Source organism: Phalangium opilio, unplaced genomic scaffold (genome assembly GCF_054372755.1).
Source record: "Phalangium opilio isolate 3A_F unplaced genomic scaffold, DU_Popi_V2 ptg000031l_1, whole genome shotgun sequence".
Lineage (NCBI taxonomy): Eukaryota > Metazoa > Arthropoda > Arachnida > Opiliones > Phalangiidae > Phalangium > Phalangium opilio.
In genome coordinates, this window is record NW_028324158.1 from 11,741,296 (window position 1) to 11,756,028 (window position 14,733).

General features: G+C 38.7%; 1 protein-coding gene and 1 pseudogene across 3 annotated transcripts; both read left to right on the top strand.

The window, feature by feature from the left end:
* The first annotated feature begins 527 nt into the window (after nt 1-527).
* Nucleotides 528-5,408, top strand: LOC149690637 (V-type proton ATPase 116 kDa subunit a 1-like; annotated as a pseudogene). Its single transcript, XR_016383772.1, has 17 exons — nt 528-1,414; nt 1,477-1,555; nt 1,724-1,821; nt 1,931-2,059; nt 2,219-2,428; nt 2,504-2,586; nt 2,639-2,945; nt 3,011-3,161; nt 3,235-3,374; nt 3,437-3,573; nt 3,633-3,711; nt 3,770-3,888; nt 3,966-4,188; nt 4,270-4,380; nt 4,452-4,704; nt 4,925-5,096; nt 5,223-5,408. The product of XR_016383772.1 is annotated as a V-type proton ATPase 116 kDa subunit a 1-like (transcript).
* Nucleotides 5,367-14,669, top strand: LOC149690638 (ATP-binding cassette sub-family C member 1-like). 2 transcript variants are annotated; one of them, XM_089870185.1, is made up of 25 exons: nt 5,367-5,506; nt 7,645-7,821; nt 7,957-8,088; nt 8,155-8,286; nt 8,366-8,503; nt 8,578-8,639; nt 8,702-8,821; nt 8,888-9,052; nt 9,118-9,295; nt 9,354-9,608; nt 9,690-9,893; nt 9,969-10,115; nt 10,177-10,261; nt 10,337-10,530; nt 10,605-10,781; nt 10,843-11,234; nt 11,301-11,400; nt 11,462-11,557; nt 11,628-12,041; nt 12,119-12,318; nt 12,528-12,654; nt 12,714-12,962; nt 13,037-13,362; nt 13,424-13,618; nt 14,324-14,669. In XM_089870185.1, the coding sequence occupies exons 2-25, from the start codon at nt 7,762-7,764 to the stop codon at nt 14,433-14,435; spliced, it is 4,260 nt and encodes a 1,419-aa protein (XP_089726311.1). In that variant the 5' UTR covers nt 5,367-5,506; nt 7,645-7,761; the 3' UTR covers nt 14,436-14,669. The 2 variants fall into 2 exon arrangements, with proteins under 2 accessions (XP_089726311.1, XP_089726310.1); XM_089870184.1 differs by lacking the exon at nt 5,367-5,506 and adding an exon at nt 6,498-7,006.
* Nucleotides 14,670-14,733: the final 64 nt, after the last annotated feature.

The following is a 14,733-nucleotide window of genomic DNA, read 5'->3' on the forward strand; positions in this document are numbered from 1 at the left end:
ATAGTGACTAGATTTCGTTTGTGAACGGTCACTAAACGTGAAACACGTTCTAAAAATGTAGGTTGCGGGAGTTCTGGTCATTTTGCTCGTATTTTACTGTTCTTACTACTACATGGAACACATTCACTTTCACGCCGCTAACTTCTACGCGCATTTGGGGCACCCTAACGCCCAACACCTAGTGGCCCATAAATACATGGCTGGTTCAGGGGTTGAAAAGAACCACACCATCGCTTTCCAGTGGTTCAGGAAAGCGGCTGACCAGGGACACCCCCATTCCGCCTACAATCTGGCTGTTGGACATATGCAGGGGTTTAGGACTGACGTCAAGAAAGGGTATTGGCATTGTTGATTTTTTTTAAAAATGGGTTCTTTAGTCGCTCAACATCGGGTAATGTTTATACCTATAGCGAAGCCAAGACGCTAATAAAATTGGCAGCGAAAGGTGGCGTTGAATTGGCCAAAGATGTTTTGAAGAATGTTTGTCCAAAGGGTCATTGTAATCATTAAGTTTATGTTGTTGTTGTTGTTGTCGTCTGTGTCGTAGTCTTCCTAAGTTAAGTGTCCGAAATGTAAAGAAAAATAAAAATTTTAATCCAGTTGACTAAAAACTTTATTGAATATCAGAGAACATAAGTTAATAAGATATGTTCTATAAGTATCTTCAACACTACCTATACTTCTTAATGTTAGAGACTTACAACTCGAGCTAGTTCGAGGTAGAACGACAAGCGAGAATTGAAGTCCTACACGTGGTTAATTTTGCAGGACTTCCATCTAATTCCTATTTAGTCTGTACTAAGCCTTTGACAGCGCCTCACCAGGCGTCGTCGCTTTACCTCGAATTTATGACCTACGTCACTTCATGACTAGCTTCATTTTGTACCCAGTTACAATTACAAACTTATGAAATTTATCTTATGAACGTATGCAGGGATCAATATAATATCTTTATAACTCTAAAGTTACTAACCCGCATCCTTCAAAACCACAAAAGATATAACTTGTATTTATTTTTATTATTTATTTGGTGTCATTACGCGACAAAACAAAATATATTTCATGATGCAAAAGTATAATAGATGTTTTTCGAGGCAAAAACACTGTACACAGCAACCGGGTCAACCAACATACAATTCTCGCAAACTAATCCAACGGCAACACCTGCGTTCTACCAACCGTTAAACACCTACTATCGCTTTTATCACGAGGTTTTTGAGGCGTACGGACGCCATGTTCATAGTGTTTCGGTTTTAAATCATATTTAGTTGTGTTTTTTAAAGTTTAATTTTAAGTTATGGGGACGTTATTTAGAAGTGAAGAAATGACTTTATGTCAGTTATTTCTTCAAACCGAATCGGCTTACGCCTCCGTTTCGGAACTAGGAGAATTGGGATCGTTTCAATTTAGAGACGTACGTTAAGGTTATTCTAATTTTAGTCTTAATTACGATTCTAATTAATAATTGCCAATTAGTTGAATGCGGAAGTTAACGCGTTTCAAAGGAAATTCATCAATGAAGTTAAAAGATGCGACGAAATGGAGAGAGTTTTAAGTATGGGACACGAGGGGACAGTTACTCTATAAATAAACTAAGAGTGATTAACCCCTCGTTGTAAAGTTATTTAAGGAATTTATTGAATTTTCCATAATTAATTGGAAAAATTGTATAAATTAATGTAATAGTTAGCAAAATGTGTATTTAACGCCATGACGCTTTTAGAGTACATGGACAGGGAAGCTAAGCGCGAAAAAATACCAGTGGTAGAGAGTAACGAACATGTTGATGCACCATTACCCAAAGAAATGATTGATTTGGAGGTAGGTGTATTTGCAGTCTTAAAATGGGTCAATTAGTCAATAGAAATAGCTATTTTCTATAAAAGGAAGTTTAAGCATTCTTAGACTAAAATTAATAAACGTCAAACAGGCAACTTTCGAACGTCTTGAATCCGAGCTCAAAGAAGTCAACTCCAACTCGATTACTTTGAAGAAGTCGTTTCTGGAGTTGACGGAATTGAAACATATTTTGCGTAAAACTCAAGTATTTTTTGATGAGGTAACTTAAGTTACAATGTCCAAGAAGTTAATCTTGAGGTAATATATTAGTATTAAATTGGCCTTGGGGTATTTAGCAAGATCACTCTAACTTTGAGGCAGAATCTAGCCTGAAACATTTGGTGTCAGTTGAGCCTCAATCTTCGAATGACCCTTTGAGGTAGGTTTCAATGGGCACAAAGTTTAGTTTGAATTCACGCATATTAATTGAGGACTCGTGAATTGTATATAATATATACGTAGTTTCGTGACTGGGGTCATTTTGCGTGAGCGTTTCGCGCCATTTGAAGTCATGTTATGGAGAGTTTGTCGCGGTAATGCTCTGTTAAGAAGGTCTGATATCGAAACGCCACTGGAAGATCCTATAAGTGTTCGTAATTGATTGATTAAAATTTACTTCATCGTAATTTAAGCCTAATCCTCATTAATTGACCAAATTCATTAGGGCGAAAAAGTAAATAAGTCTGTATTCATTATATTTTGCCAAGGAGAGCAATTGAAACAGAAAATTAAAAAGATATGCGATGGGTAAGGTCAAATAAAGGTCGGTACAGGTTAAAGAACTCATGGTTGGTTTTAGTTTTCGGGCTGTTCTTTATCCATGCCCTAATTCACCTTCGGATCGACGCGACATGGCTAATGGTGTTTGTACTCGTCTGGAAGACTTGAAAATTGTCTTGAAACAAACGGAAGACCATAGACACCGTGTCTTAATCGCCGCTGCTAAGCATCTTCATACTTGGTTTGTCAAAGTCCGTAAAATTAAGGCCGTCTACCATACTATGAATTGCTTCAATATTGACGTGACGCAAAAATGCCTAATTGCGGAAGGATGGTGCGCTGTTAATGACTTACCCGAAATCCAGAAGGCCTTGCAGAGAGGAACGGTACGTCAACCGTACGTGACAATGTCCATGACCTTAATTTAACCTTTGAAAGATTCTTTACACAGGACTCTAGCGGAAGTGGCGTACCTTCTATCATAAATCGCATGACGACCAATGAAAGCCCTCCAACTTTTAACAGAACTAATAAGTTTACTAGAGGGTTTCAAGCAATTGTTGACGCGTATGGGGTTTCGGATTATCGCGAAGTTAACCCTGGTAATGTAATCACCATGTCGAAATGGATGATGCGACTTAATTGTAGTTAATTAACTAATTAATTTAACCTTAGCTCCATTTACTATTATAACGTTTCCGTTCTTGTTCGCTGTAATGTTTGGTGATTGCGGACATGGTTTAATCATGGCTTTGTTCGCATTATGGATGGTTGTAAAGGAACGTAGTTTAGCAGCTGAAAAAAGCGACAACGAAGTTAGTAATTGTTAAAAAAAAACTTTAATGGAATTATTTAGGAAGGTATTGGATGCTTATAGATTTGGAACACGTTTTTCAATGGACGTTATATAATTCTTTTAATGGGTACCTTTTCAATATACACTGGTTTAATCTACAACGACGTTTTTTCAAAGTCGTTTAATATATTTGGGTCGTCTTGGAGCGTTCCATTAGAGTATGAAAAGTACCTGAATTTTGTCACAATTTTTGTGACGATTTTGAATTTATTTTCAGCACCCCAGATCTTAATTTAATTATGTTAGACCCAAATAAGACATATTACGGGCACCCATATCCATTTGGAATTGATCCCGTAAGTTAAGTTTAACCCTTGACCCGTACTTCGACCGTAACCTTTTGACCTTCTACAGATTTGGTCTCTTACCGCTAACAAAATTTTGTTTCTAAATTCGTACAAAATGAAAGTTTCTATTGTACTCGGCGTATCTCAAATGATCTTTGGTGTGAGCCTGAGTATATGGAATCATTTGTAAGTTTGTTTATTTGACCTTACAGAGGTCAAAGACCAATTATGAGAAATGTTATTTTTTTTTTTGGAATTCAAAGGTATTTTAAAAACTACTTGAACATCTTTTGCGAATTTATCCCACAACTGATTTTCTTGTTGGCAATCTTTGGTTATTTGGTGGTTTTAATTTTTAACAAATGGGTTAATTATTCCGTTGCAACTACCCAAGAAGCCCCGAGCCTCTTGATTCATTTGATTAACATGTTCTTGTTCAGTTATCCGACGTCACCACCGAACTTGGCTGCAATTTATCCTGGACAGGTATTTAGAGGGGGGGGGGTAGTATTTAAGGGTTCAAGGACTGGTTATAGGTTAAACTCAGTTCCTTGGTTACTTTTTAAGCAAATTGTTCAATCTATTCTGGTTATCCTTGCTGTTATTTGTATTCCGTGGATGTTACTAATCAAACCTTTCATATTGCGATCCCGAGCGAGGAAACGCGAAACGTATTTGGTAGGAAATTTGGGAGTAAAACTACTATATACAGGGTTTGCTTTGAATATTATAATTTCACTTCCAATTAGCTTCATAACGTTCATGTTGTAAACGTGGCCGAAAATGGTGAATTGGTTAGTGATAGTGTGATTGATAGTCACAGTAATTCGACTGAACCAATCGTGGGTCATGATGACGGGCACGGAGGTCATGGTGGTGGTGAATTTAACTTCGGGGATATATTTATTCACCAAGCCATTCATACAATTGAATATTGTTTGGGGTCTATTTCGCATACAGCGTCTTATCTTCGATTATGGGCTTTAAGTTTGGCACACGCCCGTAAGTTCTTACTTATCAGGAGTACATACAGATAATAGGTAGTGTCATACTTATGGAAAATAGCTTATAAGCTTATGGTTTATCTATCTCTTCCCACAAAATCCGCCTATCGTTGAGAAAATGGGTACACAATAATTCCTAGTAGCTATATGTATTCCTGGCTTTAAGTTATTCGCCGGGATACAGTTAGGCCTAAAAATTATGGATATTATTAATTTAGAACTCTCTGAGGTTTTATGGACTATGGTCATGATCCAAGCCTTTTCGATGACGAGTTTCGCGGGATGCATTGTGGTTTACGTCATTTTCGCGGCTTGGGCTTGTTTGACCATTGGGATTCTTTTAGTCATGGAAGGGTTGTCGGCTTTCTTGCACGCTTTGAGATTGCATTGGTAAGATTTACGTAATTTTTTTCCCCGTCATAACTTACAGGGTCTATAATCTAACTTAGGAGAGAAAGGGTTAGGTTAGACCTTCTTTTCAAGTGTCAGATCAACAGAATAATTTTTATTTAACAGGGTTGAATTTCAAAGCAAATTTTACGCTGGTTCTGGGTACGGATTCGCACCGTTTTCTTTTAAAGTTTACATTGAACAGGGTTTGAACGAAGAATAACTTATGGGTTATTAAAAATCAACTTATGTATATGCGGAGTATTATGCTCTCTATTTAATTAAAACGTGTTTAATCAGGTTCATGATAAAGTCTATTTATCGGCTTATTACATCGGAATCATTTACTATGTGTTGACAGGACGTCCTGGGATGTTTAAGGCTAAATTAGCCTTTGACTTCAGTGACAGGTGAGAACCGTTTAATTCTCCGCGGGGTCTTGATTACTGCCTTGGGTTCTAGTTACACAAACGCGTCATTATCGGGTTATCTTGCGTTACATTTTGTGATGAAATCGTGAGACATCCCCAGTTAATAATATAATCGAGTATTTTTCGGTATTTTGAATGAAAAAATTTAATATTTATTAGATAAGTAGGCCTAAAGAGATGGTTATCTTATTCCCTACAAGAAAAGACCTTCACGCCCCTCTATTTAATCTCTCTAAATATATATCTCAGCTGCAAAAGCACGTAAATGAAATGAAATCATTTTTATCATATAAATGAGAAAGTGATTTGTTTATGTTTGTTTAAAAAAGGGATGAATTTAATAGCCACTCGTATTTATACACGATGGGGATGGGGCTAAAAAGGGAATACCCTGGCTTGCGCAATTCCGGAAATAGTCGGCATTTGCCTTTGTGTCTTTGGAATGCAACGGCCTTGAGTAAAAACCCCCCTGAAGGTCGTTCCCCTAAATTCCAAACCCTTTGTCACCACGTGACTCCCATTCACTCTTAAAAGAATGTTTGTACTATCAAGGCGGCTTCTTTAGAACCCTGGCCGCTGTTAACCCCCACCCGGAAGCGCTGAATAACATAGAAACCACCATGAATGTCTTTTTCCTAAATTCCACCCCTTTATCAATGAAGAATTACTAGAGGAATGTAAGTAGTATTTCTACTACCAAGTCGGCTTCTTTGTGTCTAGTAGTAGAAACCGTTGCGGGTGTTTTAAACCCCACACGGAAGCGCCCGAGCCCAGACTTCAAAGGCTAAAAGGAAAGGCGCGTTCTTCCTCCAGTAACATGGGATGGGGAACCCCCGTGGAGACTTTGTCAGTCTGAGTTGACCGTAAAACTCTATTCGAAGTTAAGAATTCAGGCCTTTGGTTTAGTGACAAGTGCAACTGGTATTTTTAAAAATAATATTTTTTAGAAAAAAATATACTACAGTTGTTAACATCAATGTATGAAATTTGTAAATGTACGTTTTCTTATGCTTTTATATACAAGGAATTATTATTATTTACTGGGTAAAAATGTTCCGTCAGTTGCGTCCTTTTGATATTAAATATTATTGCACATTTATTGAGTAATACCAATCAAATTGGGTGCGATGCTCTCTCAACCAGCAAAATTTCAATTAAACAAAAAAAATGTAGAGAGAAGAAAAAACCACGTGTTCCATTCATGCTTTCCCTTGCCGGCATAGTCTATAAATACATGTGTTTCGACCGCTAAACCCAGCATTTTCTCTCGGGAATAGCAGACGTAACGTCACGTAATATAACCTTAAGCGCGTATAGTATTGTGCGGATAAGGACCACCCACCACCGACCGTCTCGGCTTCATTTAATCCTTAAAATTGTTGTATTTCGTTGCATTTTAATCTTAATAGGACTTATATTAACTAAATCGGTGTGAAAATCATGTCTTTCAACACATTTTGCGGAAATTCATCGTTTTGGGTGAGTTTTTAAAGAATAATGATTTACGGCGCCAAGGCTTAGTAATTAAAGGCCGGTTTTACCGTTACGTCAAACGGGTTGAAACGGGCGGGAAATCAGGTGGGAGGTTGCCGGCCGTGACACTCCAATGCGGCAGAGATTAAAAGCGGTTGCGTAATATTTACTTTATTATATTGTTTATAACAGAGTAATTTGATTAGGTGTATTAAATTAATGTAAGTTAACGTGTTTAAAAATAAAATCGGCATAAAAATTTAGGCTTATAGTGTTGAAACACCTTTATAAAACAAAACCTGTCAAGGACTCAAAGAGCACGTGTATTGTGTGCATGTGTATGAGAGATTTAAACATGTGTTCTAGCATGGTACGGCTTGTAGATCTTATATATCCTGTAGAGGATGGGAAAATTACATTTAGCACTGCATTTATATACATTCTTGTTCAAGGTTGAAATTCTGTTATGGATAATCATTCGTGAAAAGAAATATAAATTATGGCTATTAGAATCTTAAGTGACACGTGGGTTGGGGGGGGGGTGGTATGGTTGCTTTTTAGAATCCATAGTACTTCCGGCGTGGTATAGGATATTCTTGGATGTAATAAATAAGGCGTTGTAGCGAAACTATAAAACTTTCCAGGATAACGAACAAACATGGAACACAACTAGTCCCGAATTGTCAAATTGTTTCGAATCAACCGTTTTAATATGGGTACCATGTACCGTCTTTTGGTTATGGGCTGGGTTCGAATTTTCTATGGCATATCGGAGTCGAAAAAGGCCAAATAAATTGACATGGCTGCATATAACAAAGCAGGTACGATTTAATTCTTGAAAGTGGTTGTGATTAAAATCCTTTTGTTTTAAAGAAGTGATAACACTATTCAATTGTTAAAGTCTTATCGCGTTTAGTTAGCACTTGAGATTTATTTTTCAAAACATTTTTTTTTAGATCTTAAATATGAGTGTCTTCATTTTATCAGTCATAAAAATTATCAGTTCAATAGTTATTTATACAAATGAGGACAAAAGGGATATTGAACTGTCAAATTTGGTTGGAGATGGAATTTTAACACTAACATATGTATGAGAAATATTCAATTTTAGGCCTATAGGTATTTCTAAATCTAAACACAAAATAAACTTCCAGATTGTGGTGTTATTTTTAACTGCCTATTCCAAACAAAAGGGAATACTAGTATCAAACGCCTTACCGGCCTTTTGGCTATTTCAATGTCTAGTATACGCCGCTATGACGTATTCAAATTATAGGCGAAATCTAGTAAGATTTCCCGCCAAAAATTGTTAAGCCTAATATAACCTAAGCTTAATTCATTTAACCTTTAACCTTTAACCTCTAGAGTGATACAGTAACGGAACGTTTAAATAATTCCGTGGATCTTATAGCTCTAGCATTAGCTCCAATTCTTTTAATATTTAACTCATTTTGCGAAACACCCTCAAGTTTCGATATATTAGATAATGACGACGATATAGAGGTACTTATAAAATCGCCAAGGCTTAAGCTTAAAACAAATTTTTATTTAATATTTAAATCCGTTTCCATCACCAGGAAAACTGTCCTGGTAAAAAAAATTCATTGTTTTCTTTTATAACGTTCGCCTGGGCGACAAAGTATGCACGATTATTTTTTAATTAGCTTAATTATTAAAACTAATTAAACGTTATTTCTTAAGAACGATAATTCGCGGCACAAAACGCGAGTTAGAAGTCGATCATCTCGATGCATTATGCAAAGATTTGCGTTCTGCCGTTGTTAGTAGGGTCTATGATGCTAGCTTTCAAGCCAGTGCAAGGTTAGACACCTTAATTAACTTTAACTTAATTAAAACCGCCTAATATATTTACATTTTAAACTAAAGAGCAATCAGGGACAGAGATAATGACCCCGAAGTTATTATAAGAAGGCCGGTGAAGTTAGGTCTTGTAGGTTCATTATGGAAAGTTTCCAGGTGGAACCTTCTTTTAGGAGGCTGTTTCGAATTTACTGCCGTCGCGTTGACATTCGCGCCACCTTATTTATTGAGGTATGGACACGATATAAGAGTTAAATTAAGTCCGGACATAAATCTCGGTTAATATCTTTCCTCAGTAAAATTATTACCTTCGTGGAAACGCCTACCGAAGTCAGTTGGCACGGATTCGTGTACGCCACTGTCTTTTGGTTCGTCATTGTGTCGCGTTCCGTCACCAATTCGTTGTCCATGTACTTTTGCATGATGGCTTCGGTACAAATCAAAAGCGCGCTGATAAGCGCGGTGTTTAGGAAGGTAAAGACGTTGAAGTACAATGTCTCCAAGAAGGTATTTACCAAGTACAATTTTACAGATTATGTTGATAAGTAACAAAGCCAAGAAAGACTATACAGCTGGCGAGATTGTTAACTTAATGGCTATCGATTCGCAAGAGATCTTTGAATTCACGCGATATCTTTACGAATTCTTTGGAGTACCAGTCAGGGTTGTTCTGACTTTATGGTACTTGTATTATTACTTGGGTGTATCCGCCTTCGCGAGTATCGGGGTCCTTGTTGTTCTGTCGCCGTTGTCTTATTTACTGGGGAGCAAAGTTGACCATTTCCAGGTTAGTAGAGGGCCGACGTGATCTACTTAGAGGATGTGGGTGGAACTTTTACTGACGTCACAATGTCCTTTTATTTAAAAGGAATTAGTGATGAAACTGAAAGATAAGCGTTTGAAACAAATGAGTGAGATCCTCAATGGCATAAAAGTCTTGAAGTTATACGCTTGGGAAAGACCATTCATTAGAAAGGTCTTGGAAACCCGTAATGGTGAATTACGGTACTTGAAGCGTGGCGCTTATATCGAGTCATTCTTCGCCTTTCTATGGATTGTCGCGCCTTATCTGGTATTTATTTTTTAAAGTCGAATGGCCACGTGACCGAGGAATTTTAGTTTCATTAAATTCTTCTGGTCCAATTAGATTTGTCTGACTTGTTTCGCGACGTACCTCATGTCCAATGAGTCCCACGTGTTAACGGCTGAGATTGCTTTCGTTTCCTTCTCTCTGATTGGTATGTTAAGGTATCCAATGGGAGTCTTGCCTGATTTACTTACCAGACTAGTCAAAGTAAGACCAGGACATTGTTTTTCAAAATATGTTTGGGAAGGAACTAAGACTTATTTTTTAGTCCCTCGTGTCTCTGAGGCGTTTGAAGACCTTCCTCTTTTGTGAGGAATTAAATACTGAGACAGTTGGAGACAATACCGATACTGGTACGCAGAGTAATTAGGCCTAACTTATAATTACCTTCAGAATCTTGATATTCGTACGTTCCTAAATTAACGTAGGCGATGCCATCAACATTAAAGACGCTACCTTCGCGTGGGATGATACCTCGAACCCCGTCTTGACGAACATAAACTTAAACGTGAAGAAGGGTTCATTGGTTGCTATTGTCGGTCCAGTTGGAGCCGGAAAGACCTCGATATTGTCGGCCATTTTGGGTGAAATACCGAAAAGGGGTGGTACTATTAATAAGAATGTAAGTACAGGATTCAAGTTTTGTATGGTCGACAATACGCGAAAGGTGGTGTTTTGAGTTGCAATTTGCATTAGGGAAGCGTTGCTTACGTTCCTCAACAAGCTTGGATTCAAAACGCGACGCTACAGAAAAATATCACCTTCAAGAAACCTTACATTGAAAGGAGTTACAAGATGGTCGTTGAGAACTGCGCGTTGAAGGCCGATTTAGAACTATTATCCGGTGGTGATCAAACGGAAATTGGCGAGAAGGTCAGTTCCTCCGTATGCCCTCCCTCTTTGCACCCACCCGTTTTGACCTAAATACTTCCAGGGTATAAATCTTAGCGGTGGACAGAAGCAACGCGTCAGTTTGGCTCGGGCCGTCTACCAGAACGAGGACATTTACCTCCTAGATGACCCGTTGAGCGCGGTGGACGCTAATGTGGCTTCTCAACTCTTCCAAGGCGTCATAGGGAATACTGGCTTGTTGAAACGAAAAACCCGAATTCTGGCCACTCATAACATCACGTTTTTATCCGAAACTGACCATATCGTTGTCCTGGATGGAGGTGTTATTGTGGAACAGGGAAGTTACGAGGAGTTGAGGAATAATGGCGGAAAGTTCTCGGACTTCTTGAAGGAACATACAAATCAAGAGGAGAAGGAAGAGGATGAGTTAAGTCAAACTTCCACCGTGGATGGTCAATCATTTCTATTTCAGAGGTATTTAGTCTTTAACTATTAGATTGGATTAATTAGACGCGTACCCTAACTATTAATTACAATTAGACAAATATCGGTAATGAGTAAGGATTCAAGTACAACCGGGGATCTGCATGCAACGATTGAGGATAGATTAATAGAGGATGAATCCATGGAGTTTGGAAAAGTATGTCCTAATTCGCTAATTAGTAATTAGTGAAGATAATTTATAATTAAAACTTTCTTAGGTTAAATGGGCAGTTTACAGTTCATACATTAAAAATCTTGGAGTTGGATTATTTATAATTACTTTTGTATTTAATTTACTATCGGCTGGATTGGAGGTAAGTGTCAAATTGAAGTAATTATTCCGTGTGTGACGTAAGTAACTTAGTCCACGGAAATTTCCTTAAGGGTGGTTCCGGAATATGGATAAGTCATTGGGCCACCAACTCGGATGGATTCTCCTCTCAAATGGGGGGTTTGGCAGTATACGGGGGGCTTATAATTAGTTTAGCCATCGTCATATTCGTGTGCTACTTATTCTTGTTCTACGGGTCAGTTACGGCGGCTCGTAACTTGCACGCGGAACTCTTGGACTGCATTATGCGATGTCCCCTTTCCTTTTTCGATACCACACCATCGGGACGTATTCTAAATAGGTTTAGCAAAGACATCGAGACGGTAGACGCGCAATTACCGTGGTCCATAGGTAACATGCTGAATATGATATGTTGGATGCCGATGATATGCGTCATTATAGTCATGTCTTCGGTCTTTCTATTGCCATTCATGTTTGTTACTTTCCTCGTTTATCTCGGCATACTGGTAAGTTTCAAACGGACCCCCCCCCGCCCTCAGTATAGTACTTGGTTCTCAATTGGTGGGTGGTGCTGTTTTTACAGCGAGTTTATTTGCTTACCAGCAACCAATTACGTCGTTTTGACTCAGTGACGCGATCCCCGGTTTTCTCAAATTTTACCGAAACAATTCAAGGTACATCTAGCATTAGGGCCTACAATGCTCAAGAGTTTTTCATTAACCGATCCCATCAGAGAGTTGATAATAATATTAAGTGCTATTACACTAATCAGCTTGTTTCGAGGTAGGACTTGTGTTTACTTAAAGGGCTCCTTCGGACCCTTAGACACATGGCCCCGCGGATTTCCGAACCCCCCCTACCTAGCCAGAGAGAGGGAGAGTACTGAGGAAGATCGTCTATGAAGAGGGGATGGAAATCCGCGGGGCCATGTGTCTAAGGGTCCGAAGGAGCCCTTTAAGTACTTGCGGGATACTGATTGAAACCACTTGTAGGTGGTTGGACGTTGTTTTGGCCTTCTTATCCAGTATAATCGTTTTGTCCACCGCGCTACTTGCCATCCTGACGCGTGACACGATAAATGTTGGTGTCTTAGGTCTCGCTTTGACCTACTGCATAGAGGTATGTCAGGTGACTAAGGCCTGGGGATTTAACCTAAATTAACGTTTGGGTGTTGGTAGTTGAGCGACGGATGGGGATTTTTGGTCAAAATCGGGTCCGAGTTGGAGTCTCAAGTTGTAGGAGTTGAAAGGATACGAGAATATTCAATTCTGCCACCTGAGGCCGAGTGGGAAATTACCGAGACAAAACCACCGATGAGTTGGCCTAACGAAGGCAAAGTTGAGATCAGTCAATATACAGCGTCTTATAGGGAAGGATTAGATCCAGTTTTGATTGGGCTTAACTTAAATATCACCGCGGGTTCAAAGGTTATTAACAAATTCTGCCAAAGGTGTAACTTATGTCCTCGCGAAGGCTTAACTTCTTCTTTGCGCGTTCTCAGGTCGGTATCGTTGGGCGAACAGGTGCTGGAAAATCGTCCTTCATACTGTCACTGTTCAGAATAATTGAACCAACAACAGGATGCATCAAAATAGACGGAGTTGACATTCATAAACTAGGGACATTCGATTTAAGGTCAAAGTTGACCATTATTCCTCAGGATCCAGTATTATTTGCCGGAACTTTAAGGTTAAATTTGGATCCGTGGAACGAACACTCGGACGACGAAATATGGATGTCATTGGAAAGGTCGCATTTGAAAACATTCGTAAGCGGTCTCGATGACGGGTTGGAGTATGAGGTAGACGAAGGAGGTGAAAATTTGAGGTAAGTACCACGGTTTTAAGTAGTTTTTAGGCGTTCCTGGACTTATGTTGAACGTTTAAAGCGGTGGACAACGGCAGCTTGTTTGTTTGGCGAGGGCCTTGTTGCGTAAAACAAAAATCTTAGTTTTGGATGAAGCTACGGCGTCTGTCGATTTGAATACTGATAATTTGATACAAGCGACTGTTCGAGAAGCATTTTCCGATTGCACAGTTATCACCATCGCGCATAGACTACATACCATCATTAACAGTGATAAGTAAGTCGTTTTTATATTGGTTTTCTTCAGTTTAGGCTGACATATTTGAAGGCGCGTGTAGATCTTGGTTTTAAAGCTCGGGGCGACCACGTGGTCTAAGTCAGTTTCAATTTCGCGCCAGTAAGGGAACTGTCCACGTGGGAATGGATGCGCAATCGCGTATTATCATGAATCTATATAACTATGAATATACAGCTCTATCATATGCCCTTTCTATCATGTCGATTTGGTTTGGGTGTTACCCTCCTAGCTTTGACGCGTTTTGCGTAGCTCTAATAGCCAATCACGAGACAAGAGGAAGTGACGTTTCGAATTTACACAACCCCGCTCCTAACTCTAGCAGGCACGTGACTGATGTCTCCTTTCGCTAAGCCCCGCCCAAACCTTATCGAGAGGTTAGACAGCGTAACGCAGCTGTATATTCATAGTTATATAGATTCATGGTATTATTATTTCCTGCGCAGTTAACCATAGGATTCGGGGAGTCCCAGGGGAAAGGGGTGTAAACGAGGGTCAATATTTTTCTGGTACATGAAGGTCACTGGAAATTTTAAAGCGCGTAGGGGGGGGGGGGAGTGAATTCCCCCAAACATTGTACTCTGGTCGCGTCCGTATTATAGTTACAATTTAAGCCTTGGGTTTATTATAAAGTAGATAATTAACATTCTAAATTTAGAATAATGTGAAATAATATTCTAAATTTAGAATAATCTGTTTCGCTGACGGTAAAATAGTAGAGGAGGGTACGCCCGATGAACTACTACAAAACCAAGAAAGCCACTTCTACAGCATGGCCAAGGACGCTGGATTGGTATGAAACCATAGTCTATAGGCGCAATCAATCAATTAATGATTTGTGATATGAAAAATCTTCCAATTTTTAAGTATTTTTAAACATAAAGTACGTAATTTACATAAAGCGTTGCCTATAACAACACTTTATGTAAAGATCTGCCTAGTCAGCACACGTTGCATGACCACCTTCATTAATTAATGTAGCTATACTGTTCCAAATAAGTTAATTATACCATACCATGTTTTAATATACGCACATTAACATCGTATTTATGTACTTTTCTTTTCTCATTCTTCTCTTTAATTAACTCTTTAATTAA

Coding starts and splice junctions, on each gene's coding strand:
- LOC149690638 (XM_089870184.1), top strand. CDS start 6,968: ATGTCTTTCAACACATTTTGCGGAAATTCATCGTTTTGG. Junction 7,822..7,956: donor GGCTGCATATAACAAAGCAG/GTACGATTTAAT, acceptor ATTTTTTTTTAG/ATCTTAAATATGAGTGTCTT. Junction 13,363..13,423: donor GAAGGAGGTGAAAATTTGAG/GTAAGTACCACG, acceptor GAACGTTTAAAG/CGGTGGACAACGGCAGCTTG.